The sequence below is a fragment of the Peromyscus eremicus genome, chromosome 16_21, assembly GCF_949786415.1.
Source record: "Peromyscus eremicus chromosome 16_21, PerEre_H2_v1, whole genome shotgun sequence".
Classification (NCBI taxonomy): domain Eukaryota; kingdom Metazoa; phylum Chordata; class Mammalia; order Rodentia; family Cricetidae; genus Peromyscus; species Peromyscus eremicus.
The window spans coordinates 10,409,763-10,430,380 of NC_081432.1; the positions used below are offsets into that span (position 1 = coordinate 10,409,763).

General features: G+C 43.2%; 1 protein-coding gene across 1 annotated transcript in view; it reads right to left on the reverse strand.

Moving 5' to 3' along the window:
- Positions 1-303: 303 nt before the first annotated feature.
- Mcm3ap (minichromosome maintenance complex component 3 associated protein) overlaps positions 304-20,618 on the reverse strand; it is a 54,598-nt gene continuing 34,283 nt past the window's right edge. The window contains exons 19-29 of the mRNA XM_059281370.1: positions 18,447-18,515; positions 18,229-18,363; positions 15,679-15,832; positions 12,494-12,752; positions 12,184-12,281; positions 10,746-11,136; positions 10,063-10,320; positions 9,070-9,199; positions 6,131-6,334; positions 3,842-3,998; positions 304-589 (exon numbers count right to left, since the gene is read on the reverse strand). Of these exons, the coding sequence (XP_059137353.1) occupies positions 431-589; positions 3,842-3,998; positions 6,131-6,334; positions 9,070-9,199; positions 10,063-10,320; positions 10,746-11,136; positions 12,184-12,281; positions 12,494-12,752; positions 15,679-15,832; positions 18,229-18,363; positions 18,447-18,515 (2,014 nt within the window). The 3' untranslated portion in view covers positions 304-430. The remainder of the gene's footprint in view (positions 590-3,841; positions 3,999-6,130; positions 6,335-9,069; positions 9,200-10,062; positions 10,321-10,745; positions 11,137-12,183; positions 12,282-12,493; positions 12,753-15,678; positions 15,833-18,228; positions 18,364-18,446; positions 18,516-20,618) is intronic.

Here is a 20,618-nt window from a genome sequence, read left to right on the forward strand (position 1 = left end):
TTAAATAGACTCAGTAAATTGTGTGTGTGTGTGTGTGTGTGTGTGTGTGTGTGTGTGTGTGTAAACAACAATTATAGTAGAATAGGTCATGAATTCCAAAGTGTGCAGGGGGGAGGGGTAGAAATGGTGTAAATACAGTATTCTTATACATGAAATTCTCAAAATGTGTTTGTATAGAAAACCAGAAAGTTATAAAAACTTCCTTAGAGTATTTCCTGGGGAGTGACAGTCTAATAAGATAAAAAACCAAATACTATTAAAGACATCACACAGCCTTTCATTCAAAAACTAAGGACCTCAGATGATTCAAATGGTTTACTTGCTTAATTAATAATCTCATTTCCAACAGGACACGAAGCATCTGAGCATAACATAATTTGAATAAAAAGAAACGATTTATGAAGAAAACAACACTTCTTGTGTCAGATTGTTAAATGTCCACCATGTCCAGCAGTGCAGAAAGATGGAGCTCAGAGGCAACTTCCTCTTCCCTTGAACTTCGGATCAGCCTTTCCAGGTACTTCAACCTTCCAGTTAGAGACATGTCCGATGCCTCCGAGAACTGCAATTGCTCTCCTGCACCTGCATTCTAGATGAATAAAAAAGAAGCCAAAAGTAGTTATCTGTGAAAACATTACATCTGATTCATGTTTACATCATTGGAGCCTGTTGGACTCAACAGAATCCCCACTTGGTATCTATCCTACATTTTTCTAGCTTCATCTACTACACATAAAGAGCCAGTATTCTATGGACTGATTGGTGAACCAGGCTCCCACCTTGGGACATTTGTTGATTATACATATAATCAATAACACAGTGAAACTTTTGTACATTAAATTTTGTAATGATCTGTCAATTTCTTTAGAGAGAATTAGTGAAAGAGTATAAATAGTTTTGGGGTGTGTGTGTGTGTGTGTGTGTGTGTGTGTGTGTGTGTGTGTGTGTAGTTGAGAAAGGCTTGAATGTAGTTTGGAATAGCCTCATACTTGCTATGTAGTAGAGGCTGGCCTTGAACTCATGATTTTCCTGCTTCCATCTCCAAAGTGCTAGGGTTACAAGTGTACATCACCATGTCTCACAGTAAGTCAAAGAGAAGACTAAAGTATTAACCAAACTTACAAGTGGAAGCAGTATGTTGTCTTAATTGACCTGCCTTCCTTATTGAGACGCTTCCTAAACCACTCCAGAAACACCTCACCTGTCCCGCAGCATGTATCTTCTGTTAAGCTGCTTCTGCTTTCTTAACCCCAAGAAAAACATGGAGAGGCTTTGGAGCCCGGAAGATCTGGCTTTGAAAAACTATTCTAGGGTGTATTTGACTTCTGTGAGCTTACCTTCTTCATTTATTAATTTTCCTTATGAAGAGTTAAGAGCAGAATTGAGTCTGGTCAATGCCAAGGTTCAGAGTTTTGTGGTCCCACAGACAGGAGTTATTGTTCCCTTTTGTGCTGGTTTGTTTTAAGCTAATGTTATTATGGAAGAGGGGACCTCAACTGAGAAAATGTCCCTTCAAGACTGGCCTACAGGCAAGCCTGTAGAATAATTTCTTATTTAGTGATTGATGGGGGAGGACCCAGCTCATTGTGGGTCCTGAGTTCTATAAGAAAGCAGGCTGAGCTGGGAGGTGATGGCGCACACCTTTAATCCCAGCACTCGGGAGGCAGAGACAGGCGGATCTCTGTGAGTTCGAGGCCAGCCTGGTCTCCAAAGGGATTTCCAGGAAAGGCGCAAAGCTACACAGAGAAACCCTGTCTCAAAAAAAATAAAAAATAAAAAAAGAAAGAAAGAAAGAAAGAAAGAAAGAAAGAAAGAAAGAAAGAAAGAAAGAAAGAAAGAAAGAAAGAAAGAAAGAAGGAAAGCAGGCTGAGCAAGCCATGGAAGCAGCCAGTAAGCAGCTTGCTTCCTCCATGGCCTCTGCATCAGGTTCCAGGTTCCTGCCCTGGGTGAGTTCTTGCACTGATTTCCTTGGATGATGAACTACAAACTGAAGAGGAAATAAATCCTTTCCTCCCCCACGTTGCTTATGGTCATGGTGTTTTATGACTGCAACTCTAATTAAGAAATTAGTTACCAGGCCTTGGGATATTGCTGTGACAGATGTGACCTTATAATTTTTGGAGGATTGTGGAAATACTCTGGGACTTGGACTAGAAAAGCCTTTGTGTTCAGAGTTTAATGAACTGCTTTGGGAACTTAGAAAATAATGCTGAGAGTAGTGCAGATGAAAGCCTGGCTTGTGAAGTTGGAGAGGAAAGTTTGAGAGTCCCTCAAATACTCTATTAGGGTTGTCTGTATGATATAGTGAAACTTTTGCTTTGCTGGGACAATGGATGCTGGTCAGCTGGGGCTGAAGAATCAGCTGTGATTAAGAAGAGACCAGCTTCATTGAGAGGAAATCTGGGAAGTGTTTACTCAGGATCAGCACACAGAAGCTGTGGTCCAGAGGAAGCTGAGGCTGCATCTCATGTTGGCAGCTGAACTTGGTAGTGTAAGACTCTCCCAGGTCGTACTGTTTAAAGGCATGAAGGGGTCATGAAGAGCAGCTGAGGGAGGCTTGGCACAGTGAGAGCGGGGCAGGCCACTGGTGCTCTCAACCACAGTAAAAGGCCCAGGATTGAAGGGGTTATGGAGAGATAAGGCTTGGTTCCATATGGCAGGGTTAGAGTCCCTGAAGAGAGCCCAAGAGAAGTTGTTGGTGAAGGAGCAGCCCGGCTGCAGTGGAGACCCAAGCACTGTGGAGATGACCACTAGGGACAGCAGCAGCTGTGGAGTGGAGCCAGCCTGAGCCTCCAAGACAAGCTGCATGTGCTGTAGACAGCTGTCTAAGCACTTCCAAGGAGCTCAGAAGATTGTGAGTGAATGCAGAAGTCTGACAGCAAGCTTTCACTGTCTGTCGACTCTGGGCTCACCTGACAGTTATGACTGTGCCCTTATTCTTCCTTCTTGGAATAAGGAGCACATAACTTATTTCCTATTTTATGAGTGCCCAAAGTTCAGAGACTTTTTTAACTTCCAGAGACTCTGGAATTTTGAAGACTGGATATTTACAGAAACTTTGTATATTTTACAGTGATTCTGGGTATTTTAGGAGGGCCTTTGGATAGCCTTCAGATAGACAGAACTTTTAAAGGGTTTAAAAATGTTGACATGTTTTTTGTTTGTTTGGTTTGGTTTGGTTTTTGTTTGTTTGTTTGTTTGTTTGGAGACAGGGTTTCCCTGGGTAGTACTGGCTGTCCTAGAACTCACTCTATAAACCAGAAATCCACCAGCTATAGAAAAATAGCTAAGACCCGGCCTTGGTTACTCTCTGTTTAATGCACATCATTAGTACGTTTTTGCTCGTTTCTTTCTTTTTTTTGTTTCGTTCTTTCTTTCAGTGAACTATATAGCCAAGGATGAGCCTGAACTTCTGATCCTCCTGCCTCCAACACTGGCTTTTAGGTAAGCAGTTTATTCAGCACTAGGGAATGAACCCAAGGCTTTCTACATGTTCGGTAAGCACTACCAACTGAGCTACATTCCTAGCCCCCTACTCAGTTTATTGTGTTTAGGTCTACTCTCCATTTATTTCACAGGTAGGAACTCAGAAATAGTTGGCTGTCAGTAACACTGGCATATCAAGTTTTAAAGGTCTAACTTCCATGTGTTAATGCATCACATGATGAATCTGACAGTCTCTCAGTCTTACTGTGTAGCGCTGACTGGCCTGGAACTCACTGTGTAGACCGGGCTGGCCTCAGACTCTCTTGGAGTTCTGAGATTAAAGGTATGGTCCACTGAGGCTGGCACCTTCTCTCAGTCTTTAATTCTATACATGCCAAGTGCACCCCTTTCTCACCTGAGGACTTCTTGTTGGAGATGTTTTCACCGAAGTCTGAGTCTTGATAGCGTCAGGGGAAGATATAAGTGTCTGAGGAAGGTAGAGAGGAAGGCGAGTTGACTCTGTGAAGGTCTGAGAGTCTTGAGACAACCACTGCTGAAGTTGATCTTCAAATCTGAAACAGTACGAGATCTCAAAGTGAGAAACATCAGAGCACAGAAAAGCAAAACCGTAACGACCGCTCATTTTACTTTGATTAAACTTACTGCTGTGTGTGTTCATGTCATTTTACTTTGATTAAACTTACTGCTCTGTGTGCTCATGTCATTTTACTTTTATTAAACTTACTGCTCTGTGTGCTCATGTCATTTTACTTTTATTAAACTTACTGCTCTGTGTGCTCATGTCATTTTACTTTGATTAAACTTACTGCTCTGTGTGCTCATGTCATTTTACTTTGATTAAACTTACTGCTCTGTGTGCTCATGTCATTTTACTTTTATTAAACTTACTTTGATTAAACTTACTGCTCTGTGTGTTCATGTATAGATGTGGATATAGATGCCCACGTGGAGGTCAGAGGACAACTGTGTGGAATTTGGAGGTTTATTACAAGATTGACAGTATTTAAATACTTGTGAAACTGGATGAAATTATGGAGGAGTGGGTAGGCACATAAGGAGCAAAGATGAAGTCCAGAGAGCAGGTCTGACTGCTAAAGAAAAACAGGAAAGTCCCTGAAGGGGGCTCGAAACAAGGATGAGAAGCTAGGATGTGATCACTGACAGGGATTCAAGTGTGTGGGCTACAAAAGACAAAAGGGACAGAACAGTGACTAACACAGCTGTTCTGAACGAGTCTTACTGTTAAAGGAGAAGCCCGCAGTGGTGACTAGAGACAAGGAGACCACATCAGAGAGATGGGTCAGTACGCCTGCAGGTTCGTGTGCTGACATGCATGATAGGGGGTGGGAGGTGGCAATGTCTCAAGAGTCCTATGGGTGGAGTGCTGGGAGTAGGCTGGAGGTGAAATTGCAACCCAGGGGAGAGCAGCAGCGGAGAGAGGTAGAGCAGCAGCGGGGAGAGGTAGAGCAGGGACACCTAAGTACTCCGCTGCTGCAAAGTGTGGCAGGCAGTGGTGGTGGGAAGACAGCCCTTATGAACTTCTGTTTCTCAGTAAAACTGAGCATCCAGTGAGGACAGAGGAGGAAGGGACAAGAGGAAGGGAGTCAGTTATGCAGAGGAGGGTCTGGACCAGCTCCTGCCCACCTAGTATGAAAAGATCCGCTGAAGTCTCAGGCTCCCCAAGGGCAAAAAGGCAGTGGCCAGCCATGGTAGATTAAGCTAAGTAGACTTAGCTACACATATTTCCCTCTAGAAAACTTAACACAGACTTTTAAAATAATAAACAGTGAAGCCAATTTTATCAAGTGATAAAACTTAGAAACATTCTATTCTATCTAGAGCATAGTCATCTTTTAAGAGTTTATTGAAAGCCTGGAAGGAGCAGAGGCGAACTAAGCCACCAGCCAAGGGAAGCCATAGGATATAAAGCTAAATTATTTTCAGAGCCAGGTAGTGGTGATGCACGCCTTTGATCCCAGCACCTGGGAGGAAGAGGTAGGTGGATCTCCGTGAGTTTGAGGCCAGCCTGGTCTACAGAGCTAGTTCCAGGGCAGCCAGAGCTACACAAACAATCCTGTCTCGGAAAAAAAAAAAATCAAAAACAAAATTATTTCTAATTATGTATAGGGGTGTGTGTGTGTGTGTGTGTGTGTGTGTGTGTGTGTGTGTGTGTGTGTGTGTATGTGTGTGTGTGTGTGTGTGTATACATCTGTGAGTATGCATGAATGCTCAGTGAAGTCAGATGTGCCAGATCTCGTGGAGCTGAAGTTACAGATAGTTATGAGCCATTTGATGTGGGTGTGGGTACCAAAACTTTTTCGAGACAAGGTTTCTCTGTGGTGTTTTGGTGCCTGTCCTGGATCTCGCCTGGCCTCGAACTCACAGCGATCTGCCTGGCTCTGCCTCCTGAGTGCTGGGATTAAAGGCGTGCACCACCACCGCCCGGCTGCAGCAAGTGCTCTTAACCTCTAAGTCATTTCTTTAGCTCCAAGCTTTTACTTCATAAATGTCTTCCTTCCTTCCTTTTCTTTTTTGAACTAAAGTCTCATCATTATAATAAGCCTTGCTGGCCCAGCTGCTCCTCTCTACCACTGGCTGTCTGACTTAACTGAACAGCAGTCAGTCTCCCTCTCCTTCAAGAAGCGGAACGAAGGGCACACATGCACAGGAAGGGGACACTCACCTTTTGGTCTCTTCCTTCTCCTCCAGCAGAGTGCTGGACAGACACTGTGCCAGTAGCTCTTCTGCAGAAGCTCCGCGCATCAGACCCTCTGTGCTCAGCGCCCCCTCTCGGCCACTCTCTTCATTTTTCTTCCCTTTATGGAGCACGTGAGGCAGTGGAGTAGAAAAACTGCTTGTAGGAGGACGAAAAGATTTCATCCCCGAACTGAAAGCACAAGTGTGGAGTCCTTCTGGTCAAGACAGATGCAAAGCACACAGACACAGCGTGTTCCCTCTATGGACAAATGCTCAAGATCCATGCACTGTATTGGGTGGTCTATGCCCATGTCAGTCCTGTGCCTGCCCTGGACTTCCTTCAAGTCAGGGAGTATGCTGAAACTATGTGCTACACAGTGATTCTCACACACATCAAGAGACACTGCTGGCCAGGCATGGTGGCGTGTGCCTTTAATCCCAACACCTGGGAAGCAGAGACACAGTTCTCTGTGTTCAAAGCCAGCCTGGTCTACATAATGAGTTCCAGGCCAGCCAGGGTTACATAGTAAGACTCTGTCTCCAAAAAAAAAAAAAAAAAAAAGGTCAGAAGAACGAGACAGAGACTATTGGTCTCAAAAGTTGCACTATCTAGAGGCACTGGGTGCTTAGAGCTGCTTCAACCTAGGGCTTTGTTTCTTATACCTGTCTGTCTGTCTCTCTCATGTGTTTATAAGATTTATTTTATGTATATGTATATTGGCCTGTGTTGAGTTTATGTATACCACAAGCATGCAGGAGCCCATGGAGGCCAGAAGAGAGCATCAAATCCCCAAGAACTGGAATTCCAGGTGATTGCAGATTGTTGTAGAATATTATTTTAAGATGTGTTACATTTGTTTATGCTGTAAAACAGTTGTTTAAGATGCAAAGGTGTGTTGCATTCTTTGATGTTGCATTTGTTTAACTCTGTGAAGCTGTGTTACTGTGCCTGTGTAAAACACCTGATGGTCTAATAAAGAGTTGAACAGCCAATAGCAAGGCAGGAGAAAGGATAGGCAGGGCTGGCAGGCAGAGAGAATAAATAGGAAGAGAAATCTGGGAGAAAAAGATCAAGGAGCAAGGAAAGGAGGAGAGGAGGACATCAGGGGTCAGCCACCCAGCTACACAGCCAGCAACAGAGTAAGAAAGAAAGAAAGATATTTTACAGAAATAGAAAAATGTAAAAGTCCAGAGGCAAAGATAGATGGGATAATTTAAGAAAAGCTGGCTAGAAATAAACCAAGCAAAGACCAGGCATTCATAAGTAATAATAAGTCTCTGTGTGTATTTATTTGGGAGCTGGGTGGCGGGCCCCTCAAAGAGTAAAACAACAACTACAGAGGACCATCATGGGTGCTGGAAATCAAACTTGAGTTCTCCAGAAGAGCAACAAATGCTCTTAACTACTGAGCCATCTCTTCAGCTCCATATAGTAAGGCTATAAGCAGATTTTTTTTTTTTTTTAAGATTTATTTTATCTGTACTCAAACACTCAAGTTTGGCCTATGTATGTACGTAGGTATGTATGTATGTATATATGTGTACTATGTATGTGCCTGGTGCCCAAGGAGTTCAGAAGAGAGCATCAGGTCCCTGGAACTGAAGTTACGGGTGGTTGTGAGCCACCGTATGGGGGCTGGGAATCGAACCTGGGTCCTCTGCAAGAGCAAGTGTTCTTAACCACTGTTAGTGACAACATGGACAGCACAGGCCGGTTCTGGTTTCATGTCTAATGTTGTACTGAAGAACATGATTCTGTTGTTGCTTTTATTTTACTGGGGTGTTTGTTTTGTCAGCTTTATGGTAGGTAGCTGTGGTGGTTAGTTTGAACTGTCAGCTTGAAACAATGCAGCCTCCTCTGGGAAAAGAGTCTCAAGAAGGACTGTCTAGAACAAGTTGGTCTGTAGACATGTCTGGGGGGGACTGTCTTGATTCCATCAGTAGCTGTGGGAAGACTCAACCCACCATGTGCAGCACCACTCTACTGAAGGAATCAACATGCATGCATTCATTCTTTGCTCCTGACTGTGACGGCTGCTTCAAGTTCCTGCTTTGACTTCCCCAAATGATAAACTGTAATCTGGAATAAGAAATTAAGATGTCCCCTTTCTCCAAGTTTCTTTTAGTATTTTACCACAGCAATAGAAATGAAAGTAAGACAGTAGCCTAGCAAGTATCATGGTACACATGTAGACGTCAGAGAACAATTTTGTGGAGTCAATCCTGTCCTTCCAACTTGAAGTGGACACCAGGGTTCAAACTCAGGGTGCCAGGCTTAAACAGCAAGTACCTTCACCTACTGAGGATCTATCTGACCCTGCGTTTAAGTTATGAAGTTCACTTTGGGGGCCCCAGAGATGAGCTAGCAGTTGACAGCACTGGATGCTCTTCCAAAGAACCCAGGTTCTATTCCCAGCACCTGCACATAAACTTACAACTATCTGTAGCTTCAGTTCTAGGGAATACAACGGTGGCATGCAAGTGGTGCATTGCCATACATGTAGGCAAAACATCTGTATGTACAAAATAAATAAAAACTTTAAAAAATTATTTCAACACTTTCTGAAATGACCACCTGCTTTTCTATTGTAGCAGGAAATTTTATTAACAGATTTCTACTGCTGAAACTGTTTATCCTGGGGCAAAGGCTACTTGGGAATGTAACCTGTGTGTCTGTGAACTAGGTTTATGAGATGAGAAACTAGCTTTTTTTTTCTGCCTTCTCCAATTAGGGTTGACCTGAGTTCATCTGATAAATGGAGGGAGGTGCCTGTAACTACTCTAAAACGTGTCTATGCTGTGGGAATGACTTGTGCTTTGCAGAGTTATCAGAACTGGTCCATAACAGGACAGATTTAGTGTTCTCGATGTGGTACAGTATGGCTTACAACAGTGACAGAAACACACACAGAACATGGACCTCACCGTCTTGGACTCAGCTGTAGTTCCCTCTGTGTCTGCATTCTGGCTTGTTCCCATGACAGCGGAACATTATATTTTCTTAAATAATTTTTGAAAAAATATACACATATCTGACCATCTTCACTCAGCGCCTCTGAGAAAACAGCACAAAAACAGATTTAAAATGTATGTAAATATCCATATATATGTATATTCATGCATACTTGACTATTCATTCATGCAGACTATGGAAGGGCTAGGAATAACTCTCAGAACCAGGGAACCCCTCTAAGTAATAACCTAGGATGCCTATTTCAGGGAACGGAGTTTATGCTCTCCTAGAACCTTTTTTAAATTTTTTTTTATTGTTTTTTGTTTTGTTTTGTTTTTTTCAAGACAGGGTTTCTCTGTGTAGCTCTGGCTGTCCTAGAACTCACTCTATAGACCAGGCTGGCCTTAAACTCAGGAGATCTGACGGCCTCTGCCTCCTAAGTGCTGGCATTAAGATGTGTACTACCATGCCTGGCATTGTTTTTGTTTTTTGAGACAGGGTGTCTCTATGTAGTCCTGGATGTCCTATAACTTGCTATGTAGACCAGGCTAGCCTCAAACTCAGAGCTCCTCCTGAGTGTTGGGATTGAAGACATGGACTACCATGCCCAGTCAAACCTTAGCTTTTCCCCAAGTTAAGTCCCCTGGCAATCACTGCCCTTAAAGAGAAGTGCTAAGGAAAGGGAAGATGGGACACAGGGAAAAGAAAGAGTGTCAAGAAAACCTCTTTCAGCCAGGGATGGTAATGCATGCCTTTAATCTCTCTACACAGGAGGCAGAAGCAAGTGGATCTAAGTTCAAGGCCAGCCCAGCCTATCTACTTAGTGATTTCCTAGCTTGTCAGAGCTACCTAGTGAGACCCTATTTAGAAAGAAAGCAAACACAAACTCAACTCCCTCTTTTGTTAAAATCAGAGCAGGAAAGTCTCATGAAGACCCAGCCCCCATGTCACTGAGTGACAACTACCTGCTGTGATGGGGAGCCTGGGAGGTGTCCAGTCACTCAGCTTGTGATTGATGCATAAGGTGATGATGTCATCCCACGGGATCTCAGCAACTGAAGGCCCTGACTCCTGGCCTGGAGAGAGGCTCTTGCTCTTCCACTTTTGGTATGTTCTGCACAGCAGGTTCTCCACCTGGGACTGGAGGACAGGCTGCGTCTGGCCTGAGCTGGGAATCTGGGAGGTATACTGAATGACCATGGAACACACAGGGAGCCAGGGCGCTGCAGAGAAAGTTACAGGTTTGACCAAGAATCAGTGAACATGAACTATTATTAATGCTCTGTTTCCTTAGTAGAGGGCTACTGTGTAGTTAAGAAATATGGAGAATATCTACGTAAGGATCCAAGCTCTGCCAGCTAAATAGTAAGCAGGCTCCATCCTTCCCAGTGCCATTAAAATAGGAAAGAACACGGGTTTGAGCCAGCCTGGGCTACCTGTGGAGTCTGCATCAAACAGACCACAGGCCTCATCCCCCAGGCACAGTCAGGCTTTAAAGGAACATTGATGTAAACCAGCAGGTAAGTGCTGTGGCCCTAGCAGCATCAGCAGCTCAGAGCCAGTCACACAAGCCTCATGCATTTAGTGTCACTAAAACAAGAAGGGAACATGAGTAGTCCTCCACTCCTCCCGCAGAGTGGGTACATACCCCCTGCAGGTGGAAGATCCATCTGCGGAAGCTGGAACCCAAGCACAGTTTGCTTCAGCCAAGCTAGATGTTCTGGTGAGTTCCAGTGCAGATGAGGAAGCAGCTGGCTGCCCCCCACCTCAGCAAACTCTGTGACAGGCCAGGAGATGTCACACAGCTGCTCAGAGGACACCACAGAGGCCAGGAACTGCAGCACGCTATTGAACAGCTCAATGATGGTGCTAGGATCTTGGGAGGCCAGGCCACCCAGGCGCCTCTCTCTTCTGTCGTGGAAAAACCGACCACTGAACTCACGGCTGATGCCATCCTCAACATACTGAATAAGGGTCTGGCAGCAAAGGTTCAGGGCTTGAGGGCATCGGGAGACCAGCCACTGGACTGCTCCAGAAACCTGAGGAACAAGACAATTGGGGGAGATAGTCAAACAACTCGATCATTTTGAAAAACAGTTTTCTAAGGGGGCTTAGCCTTCTTCCCATGGCTGTAGAAGAAAAGCATCACAAGAACAAAATCTCAGCCACTGCAGAGAAGGGGCACAGCCCTCTCTGCACTTGAGTTTGGATTTCTAGAGCCCTGGAGATACGCCTCACTGAGGTACCAAAGAGGAGTCCCATGAGTATTATCCAGCTAGTAAGTAGAGGCTGCAGAGCCCTCCTGGAAGGACCTAGGACCTCACCAGGTCTTCCTTCACCCACTGAAGCAGAGCCACACTGCCTTATTCCTAGAATTAGCAGCTTCTCAGAATTCCAGGATGCTTCACAACCTGCAGTTAGCTCTTCCTGTAGTACTTGGTTTGGTTTGGTTTTCATATAGTGCTGGAGATACAACCTAGGACCTTTGAGATGGCAAGTGGGTGTTGTACCACTGAGCTACATCCTCAGGCCATATAGTTAGTTTTACTAATCCCTATACTTCTTTTCCTAAATAATTTTCAGCAGACCTTTTTAGGAAATCTCAAGTAATATTATTTCTCTATATTTTCTAAGAGCAATCACTCTAAAAAAATTAGATAAATATGACATTCAGATATAAGACATTTTAAATTCACAAAAGCAAAGTCAAAAAACTTATGTGAGCAATTTAATATATTATTGAAAGCATAACTATGGGCATTTTTTAAATTTTATTTTTATTCCTGCCTATATCTTTAGAAAGGTATATGTATATATAAAACATGCAATTAAAATGGAAATCCCTAATATAAGCTGGACATGATGGTGCATGCCTATAATCCCAATAGAAGAAGAATAGGCAGAATGATCAGCTCTAGATGACCCTGGCTACCTAGTAAATTTGGGGCTAGCCTGCCCTACATGATACTATCTCAAAAACGAACCAACCAACCAACCAACCAAACCACCTATAATAAACTTCAAGATAGATCAGAAGAGGGGAAAAATAAGTATGCCAATAGACATTTAAAATGATAGAATTTTACCTTCACTGTGCCTTGTAAATCATTAACAGAGTCAGGAATCTCAACAACAATGTAATCTGAAATCAGCTTAGCTGAAACCAAATCCTGTAACATCAGACCTTTAAGAGAAAAAGAGGAAGGTCCCATGTAATAACATTCACTTGCATCTGTGACACATCCCAGGGCTAGTCTTGGCCCACCATGCAGTGGACAGAACAAATTAGGTTCTAGTCTCAAAGGTTCCCAACCCTGTACTGCCTGCCATCCATCAAACTCAAGCTCCACCCACTTATTGAAAACGAACACCATGAATGAGACTTCTTTCACAAACCATCCTCTACTTCCTTCCCCATGGAGTCTCCTCTGGAGCTGGGCACGAGAACCACCAGTGGAAGTGCAGGCTGGAAGGGCTTGGCCTGGAGGAGCTGCTTGAGCTGCAGCAGGGCCGACAGCCAGTACAGATCCTCCTCTGCTACGTCCTCACTCTTCACTCTGGGAGGAAGCAGCAGCATGAGCCCACTGGCTCCCAACAGGTCCTTCCGTTTCTTCACAGCATCAAGGACACTGTCACTAAGGGTGCCACGGGCCACCTGCAACGGAATCAAAGACATCAGGATGACTGTACCAGAGAACAAGACATAGCAAGAACAACTAAAATGTTCCATTCACCATGCATTCACTGCGCCCTGAAAATCCTTCAAAGACAAAGCTGGGCCAGGGATGGTGGCCTTTAATCCCAGCACTCAGGAGACAGAGGCAGGCAGGATCCCTGTGAGTTCGAGGTCAGCCTGATCTACACAGTGAATTCTACATAAAGAAACCTTGCCTCAAAAAAAAAAAAAAAAAAAAAGACACAGCTGGGCCAGCCCCTCATGAGACCATGAAACTGCCTAGTCAACAGATAGAAAAGCCTCCAGCTACATTTATGTTTGACCACCTAACTGTAACCTTAACAACTCTGAACAAGTATAAAGAGGTTCAATCCATAATGAAACAAGCCTGCAGCAGACAAGAGATTCAGGCATATGTCTTAATAGCACTGAGGAAATGGGACCAATCTCTGGATAAATGATGCAGAGGAAGCCACAACAAGGCTACAGGGGTACTGGTCACCTCTGACCCTGACCTGAGTACTAGCAGCTTCATTGAGGAGGAATGGAATGAGGCTTTTCTAGAAACTGAATAGCCCACAGAATAGATACCCAGATCCAGACATCTGGGAATCCCCCTATAAAGGTCTGCTTGCCATTCAGTGACTATCTACTCCTACACAAACAGAGCTTCTGGCAACTTTTAAGGGCCCTGTTCGGGTACAGCCAGCCAGCCTCAGCTAAGATGTCTGAAGAAAGAGCTTCCAACATAAAAGAGACCCAGAGGAGACAGCTGAAGCTCTTAACATCTAGATCCTTAGAACCAAAACCACTAGACCCCTCCAGAAATAAGGGGATACATCTGGTGAATGTACTATACCAAGACTATCTTTCAGAATACAGTATATAGACACAAGAGAGACACAGGGTAGAAAGAATAAGATGTTCAGAGGATCGGGCTGGGGAGATGGCTCAGTAGTTAAGAACACTGGCTACTCTTCCAGAGGACCCAGGTTCAATCCCCAGCACCCACATGGCAGCTCACAACTGTCTGTAACTCCAGTTCCAGGGAATCCGACATCCTCATACAGACATACATGCAGGCAAAACACCAATGCACATGAAATAAAAATAAATAAGATTTTTTAAAAAAAAGATGTTCAGAGGATCAATTCTTGTCGTTCAACATCTGTCTAATAAAAAGGTAAAGGAAAGAAGAGCAGGCATCATGAGGTACTATTAGGGAAGAGGAAGGGAGTCCAAAGGGGCAAATATAAATAGTACAATGATATCTACATACAAAACGTTAAAATGACACCCCATCGTTTTTTACTGCAACTTAAAAAGCAAAACAAATAAATAAACAAAAACTCATAAAATTGGCCCAGAAGTAAAATAAGTCTCCATGTCAGGAGATTACATGCCTAAAACTGGCTATAATCAGAGCTGCTACTCAGGGGCGCTGAGGCAAGGAGACCACAAGTTCAAGGCAGCTCAGAAAACTCACTAAGACCCTTAAGACCTACAAAACTCCTTAGAAAAGCCTGGGTGCGCAGCTCAGAGGCAGAGCACTTTCCTAGCATGCATGTGGCACCGGGTTCATTTCCACCACTGCCCAAAAATGAAGTCTCCAACCTCAAGGACTTGCTAAGCTCACACAATGAATGAGGGAATCTGGCACACTTGGCACTTCCAAGACAGTTTTCAGAACCCCATGGACAGAAAGAAAAGGTTCCCAAGGAAAATCACAACAGCAGTGGTAGATACTAACAAGAAGTAAAATAATTTTCTACTTATAATTCTACAAACCTAGCTGAGCAACAATAAAAAAGGAGAGGATAAACTAAGTGTATTTTCAGAGAGGAAAGGAATCAGAAAATTTCCCTCCTACATACCCTTTCCTCAGAAGCAGTTAGAGGACACATAGTGTCAGGCAAGGGACAAAACCAAGAAACGGTTTTACTACTGCTGCCAACACCAACAGCTGACAAGCCCCAGATGTCTGCCAGGCGTTGCTCTAAGCATGCTATATACACAAAGTTACTTCAAACTCAAGGGCCTGATGAACAGAGCCACAGCATAGTAAGTACACAGTGTTGGAAAATTTAACTATTTCTCTCGGTAAAATAGACACAGTGAGAATATTGTGTTTAAGTGGCATAGGGATACTAAGACACTTCTCAAGATGAAAGAGTTATCAGAAGTAGAGTAACAGGGATAAATGCTCATTTAAAAAAAATGGCTCTAAGGTATGCTATTTGGACAGAAGCGACACCTTGAGTCAAGCAAAAAAATAAAATATAAAGTTATAATATAGCTTGTATCATGTTCTCAAGGAGGTCTGTGGCAGCCAGGGCTCCATGCTGTAGTCTGAATCTTGATGCCCCTCGGAAGCCCATGAATTTAAAGCTTGGTCTCCAGCCTAGCACTATTGGGGGTGATGGAGTCCTGAAGAATTGGGGTCTGGTGGAGATTCTAGGTCACTGGAGACATGTCAGCCTCCCTCTCTTCTCTTCTGTTTCTTGGCTGTCAAGTATACGGTCTTGCTTCCGCTGTGTGCCCCCCCATCCACCCTGCTACCATGATGTGCTTCCTCAAAAGAGCAACAAGATCAGTCAGAGACTGAAACCTTCAATACTACCAGCAAAAGTCAACTTCCTCTCTTAAAAAACTGATCATCTCAGACATTTCTAAGTGACAGAAAGTGAATATTCTGCTCTCTTAGAATATAAACTAAAACCTTACACAAGCGGATGGCTATGGTATATTATCAAGTGTAAAGAAAAACAGATAATGGCATTTGCTCTTGATCTTCTCAAAGTCATTTAAAACCACTTTTGAGAATAAACAGTAATTTATAATTCAGTACTGTCTGAGTAAAGGGATGAAATCATGATGATAAGTACATGAAGGGACTGTCACTCACCTTTATACACACATTGACAGAAACTGTTTGGTCCCCTTTACTACTGAATGCATTAAAAACTGTGAGTGTCTGGATATCACCAACATTATCATGTATATTATCCACCAGGCTGTCATCTCCCGTGAACTTGATCTTTAACCAATTTTCTAGTATTCTGTAGATAAAAGAAAATACCATTTGAATGAAAGTGTAATTCTAAAATAAACTACAGAAATCTTCAGGGAAACAAGAAAAATATTATATGGATACAGAGTGAGACATCAAATCTTGCAGTGAAGCTGACCTGGTAAAAAACAGGTTTTACTTTAAAATGGAGTTTGGACGTCTACTGAGTTATCTGAGAAAGTGGAAAGACACCATGCAACTGGCTTGTTCTAGTGTGATTTAAAATGGTGAAACAAAAGGGAAAGGACCTGAGCAACTGAAACCACCCCTGGAGTTAAGTACCCACTGCAGCCAAGTGTGGTGGTGCAGCCTTTAATCCCAGCACTTTGGAGGCAGAGGCAGGTGGATCTCTGTGAGTTTGGGGTCAGCCTGGGCTACAGAGTGAGTTCTAGCCCAGTCAGGGTACATACATAGTGAGAACTTGCCTCAAAAGACCACCAACAACAATGAAAAACTATTGTACAGAATCAAACTTCTCACAATGGGCCTGCGATACAGCTCAGTAGATAGACACTTGCTGCCAAACCTTGTCAACCTGAGTTCAATCCCTAGAACCTAAATGTTGTAAGGTAGTGTTTCTCAGCCTGTGGGTCACAACCTCTTTGGAACCAAATGACCCTTTCACAGGGGTTATCTAAGACCATCTGCATATCAGATATTTACATTACAATTTATAACAGTAGCAAAATTACAGTTATGAAGTAGCAACAGAAATAATTTTATGGTTGGAGGGGGGTCACAACATGAGGAACTGTGTTAAAGGATTACAGTGTTAAAAAGGTTGAGAACCACTGTGTAAGGAGAGACCAGGTTCCTGCAAGTTTGTCCTCCGATGTCCACATGTGCCCTGTGGCACACAAGTGTACAAACAAAACAAACAAACAAAATATTCTTCAGGGCCAGAGAGATAACTCAGCAGTCAAGAGCACACTGGCTGCTCTTCCAAAGGACCTGGGTTCAATTCCTAGCAAACAAAAGGCAGCTCACTCCAGTTCCATGGGACACAGTGCCTTCTTCTTCTTCTGGTCCCTGTGGGCATGGCAAGCACACAGTGCACAAACACATACGCTGGCAGAATACCTACACACACATAGTTTAAAAAATTCTCATGCCTGAGTCTTTAAGAATTGCTACATGACACACATTTCCTAAGGAACTCAGCAAACAGGATGATTGTTAGTTTAAAAAATGTATCATTCAATTACTTTTAACATAGGTTTTATATTAAGAGAAAAAATGTTCTAGAATAAGATAAAGGTGATGGTTGTAAAGCCCCATGAATAAAAATCACTGTGAATAAAGTTTATAACATGTGAGTTACATTTCAATATAGCTATTAGAATAAAAATAACTTAACCTGCAGCTGGAGGGTTTCTGTTCTGTTTGGGAACTGTATATGTGAGTATGTCCACACTGACATATATATTGTGTTATCGTGTATACATGCATGTGGAGAGCCAAAGTCAACCTTGGTTATCACTCCTCAGGGTCTTCCCACATGACCTTGGACCTTGTTTGAGACAAGGGTTTGAGACAGGGTTTTTCAACATGGGCTGGGGTAAGCGGCTAGTAAGCCCCAGGAAACTGACTGTCACCACTTTCCAGTGCTGGGATTATAAGAGTGTGGCTACTACACTTTTTTACATGAGGTCTGGTGCCCAAACTCAGGTACTCATGCCCGCACATTTCAGTTCAGGTTTCTCCACAGCCTCTATTTGGTGTTTCTCAGAGACAGGTCTCTTAACTCTCACCCAGGCTAACTTCAAACTCGTGGCAATTCTCTTCTGTCAGCCTTCAAAGTGGTGGGATTACAGGCATAAGGCACTCTATACCAGCATCATAGTTGCCTTAAGATTATAATTTCTGGAAGCTATTTGATTATAGAAAATAGTACCATGTCTGGGCAGTGGTAGCAAGGCCAGCCTGGTCTACAAAGAAAATTCCAAGACAGCCAGAACTACACAGAGAAACTCTGTCTCGAAAATCCAAAAAGAAAAAGAAAAAAGAAAATATATCATATCATTTTTCAATTTCTTAAAATGTCAAACATTTTTTCCTAAGATGAAACAGATAAAGTATGGCAGACAAAGTACAGACTAATTCCTTCCAAAATCTTAAATGAAGTAGATACGAGTCAGGATACCATACCATAGATTTAAATAATCCTCAACTCTTAAAGCTTTGGGACTAAGACTATATATGGAATAATGACAAAAACCTAAACATCATGAGCGAAACAGACTAAAACATAAACCTTTAGTGTTCATACATACAATGAGACAAGCAGCCCCACCAAGAACCACAATTCTGCCTGTCTACAACTCTCAATAGAGAAGTCCTTCTCCGTACTAGCATCCAAACTCTCCACTTAGAAAACTTCCTGACCTGCCAGGACTCTCTGCTGTCTGCTCTTCTCCATCAGGCAACACCAGCACCAGTTTCCAAAATACTCGATCATGTTTCACAGGGAGGTGCTCAGCCACAAAGGACGGTAGGTCCAGAGGTGCCCATGCAGCGTTACTGGAAGAAACAGATCACGGTGAGTGAGCTACTATGCAGTCCCCAAGCAGGAACAATACAAACAGTGAGAACCAACGACAGACCTCAGAAGCTGCTGGTGGAAGTGCTGAACCTTCATTTGGTGAGCTGTCTTGTTTCTAAGCCGCCTCAACCTACAACGAATACAAAAACAAAGACACCAGGACGACAAAAGGCTATTTCAACCCACAGGAAGAAATCAGTAGTGTTTACTTCCCCCAATACCAGGAATAGAGTACATCTTTTTGAGTCACTGGCCAAAGGGATCCCATAGGCCTCCCTCAAACATTATAGGCTACTGCCAGTGCTATTGGTTGCCCCCACAAACCTGATGGTAAGACCTACTGCTAAAGACACCACATACTTTTCAAACATGGAGAAACGGAGCTGGTGCTCAACTTGAAACTTCACCCCTACTGATTAGTAAAATAGTGCTGGAAGGTACTATATAAACTACAGGAGGAGAAAAAGCAATCACCAATCTTAACAAGCTACGAACTCTGTGGCTCTAAGGGCAACCTGCCTGTAAGATACATCCACGGCATGACAGTGGCGCAAACGTAGTGGCTGTAACCAATAGTTTCTGCTTGGCTTTAAAGCTTGCTCCATGAGAAAGAACCCATACCCAGCACAATTAATGAGGCCAAGAACCTGAGACTACAGAGGTCATGGGCCCTTGGGGAACGTCTGCTGTGGGATGTTCTGTATGGCAAATGTGTTGCTGATTAGTCAATAAATAAAACACTGATTGGCCATTGGCTAGGCAGGAAGTGTAGGCGGGACAAGAAGGAGAATAAAGCTGGGAAGTGGAAAGCTGAGTCAGAGAGACACTGCCAGCCGCCATGATGAGAAACAGCATGTGAAGATGCCGGTAAGCCACGAGCCACGTGGCAAGGTATAGATTAATGGAAATGGATTAATTTAAGCTGTAAGAACAGTTAGCAAGAAGCCTGCCACGGCCATACAGTTTGTAACCAATATAGGTCTCTGTGTTTACTTGGTTGGGTCTGATGGCTGTGGGACTGGCAGGTGAGAGAGATTTGTCCTGACTGTGGGCCAGGCAGGAAAACGTCTACTATTATTATTCTATAAAATGAATATAGGAATAAAATGATGACTAATGACATACTGCTATCCCCATAGATCAGTCCATCAATCGGTCCTCATCAGAGAAGCTTTCTTCTAGCAGTAGGTAGTAATTCATAGAGACCCACAACTGGACAATAAGCAGAGAATGAGAGACTGGAACCCTCAGCTCTAAATGGGATGTCTCCATCAATTTCCTCCCCTCAAGGCTCAAGAACTATATGCAACAGGAGGTGGGAAGACTGTTAAGAGACCAGAGGTCATGAATAACTGAGAAAACAGCAATTCTCAGGCATGGACAGGACTGATAGCAAATATAAACTCTTATAGACCGTAACAGCATGCACAGGACCTATACAAGTTGAAGCCAGACAAAATGCCAGCATGGAGAAGTGGAAGTGGGCACAAAGTTCAACTCCTGATCAAGAGGCTATTTGTAATTTATAACTAGTGGGAGAGGGAAAATCATTTTTCTCTAATGGAGTGACAATGTAAATCAACCATACTCCAGGGCAGGCCTCATGGTCAGGAGTAGTTGACCAATAAAAAACAGACTTTAAGGGTTTTATTTTGTTATTGTTATCTTTTGTTTTGTTTTTAAGAAAAAGAAAGAACATGAAGGTGGGTGGATGGTGGGTGGAATCAGGGAGAAGTGAGGAGAGGGGAAAGAATATGATCAAAATATACTATACAAAAAATTAAAAATAAATAAATAAATAGTATTTACTGATGTTTCTGAGTGAAAAGTAATTGTCAATGTTTCCTGGAGGAGAGCATTTAGACTCTGATAAACTAACAGGTCATACAAACCCACCAAATATCTGATGAACTATTCACAGTGAGCTGGCTATGGGAAACAGACAAAAGTCCTACTATTCTAGAACATGCTCTCATGGGAGAGAAGAGCCTCTGTGATGGCTAGTATAGTTCACAGAACATGCCTATAGGCTGGGAATGGTGGTGCACTCCTTTAATCCTAGAACTTGAGAGGCAGAGCAGGTGGATCTTTGAGTTGGAGGCCAGCCAGGACTACATACACAGTGAGACTTTATCTCAAAAAACCAAACCAAATCAAAAAACAGAACATGCCAATATAGTGGACAACATAACACGTGAGGAAGAACCATGACTGGAGCTGCTGTCTCATTCCA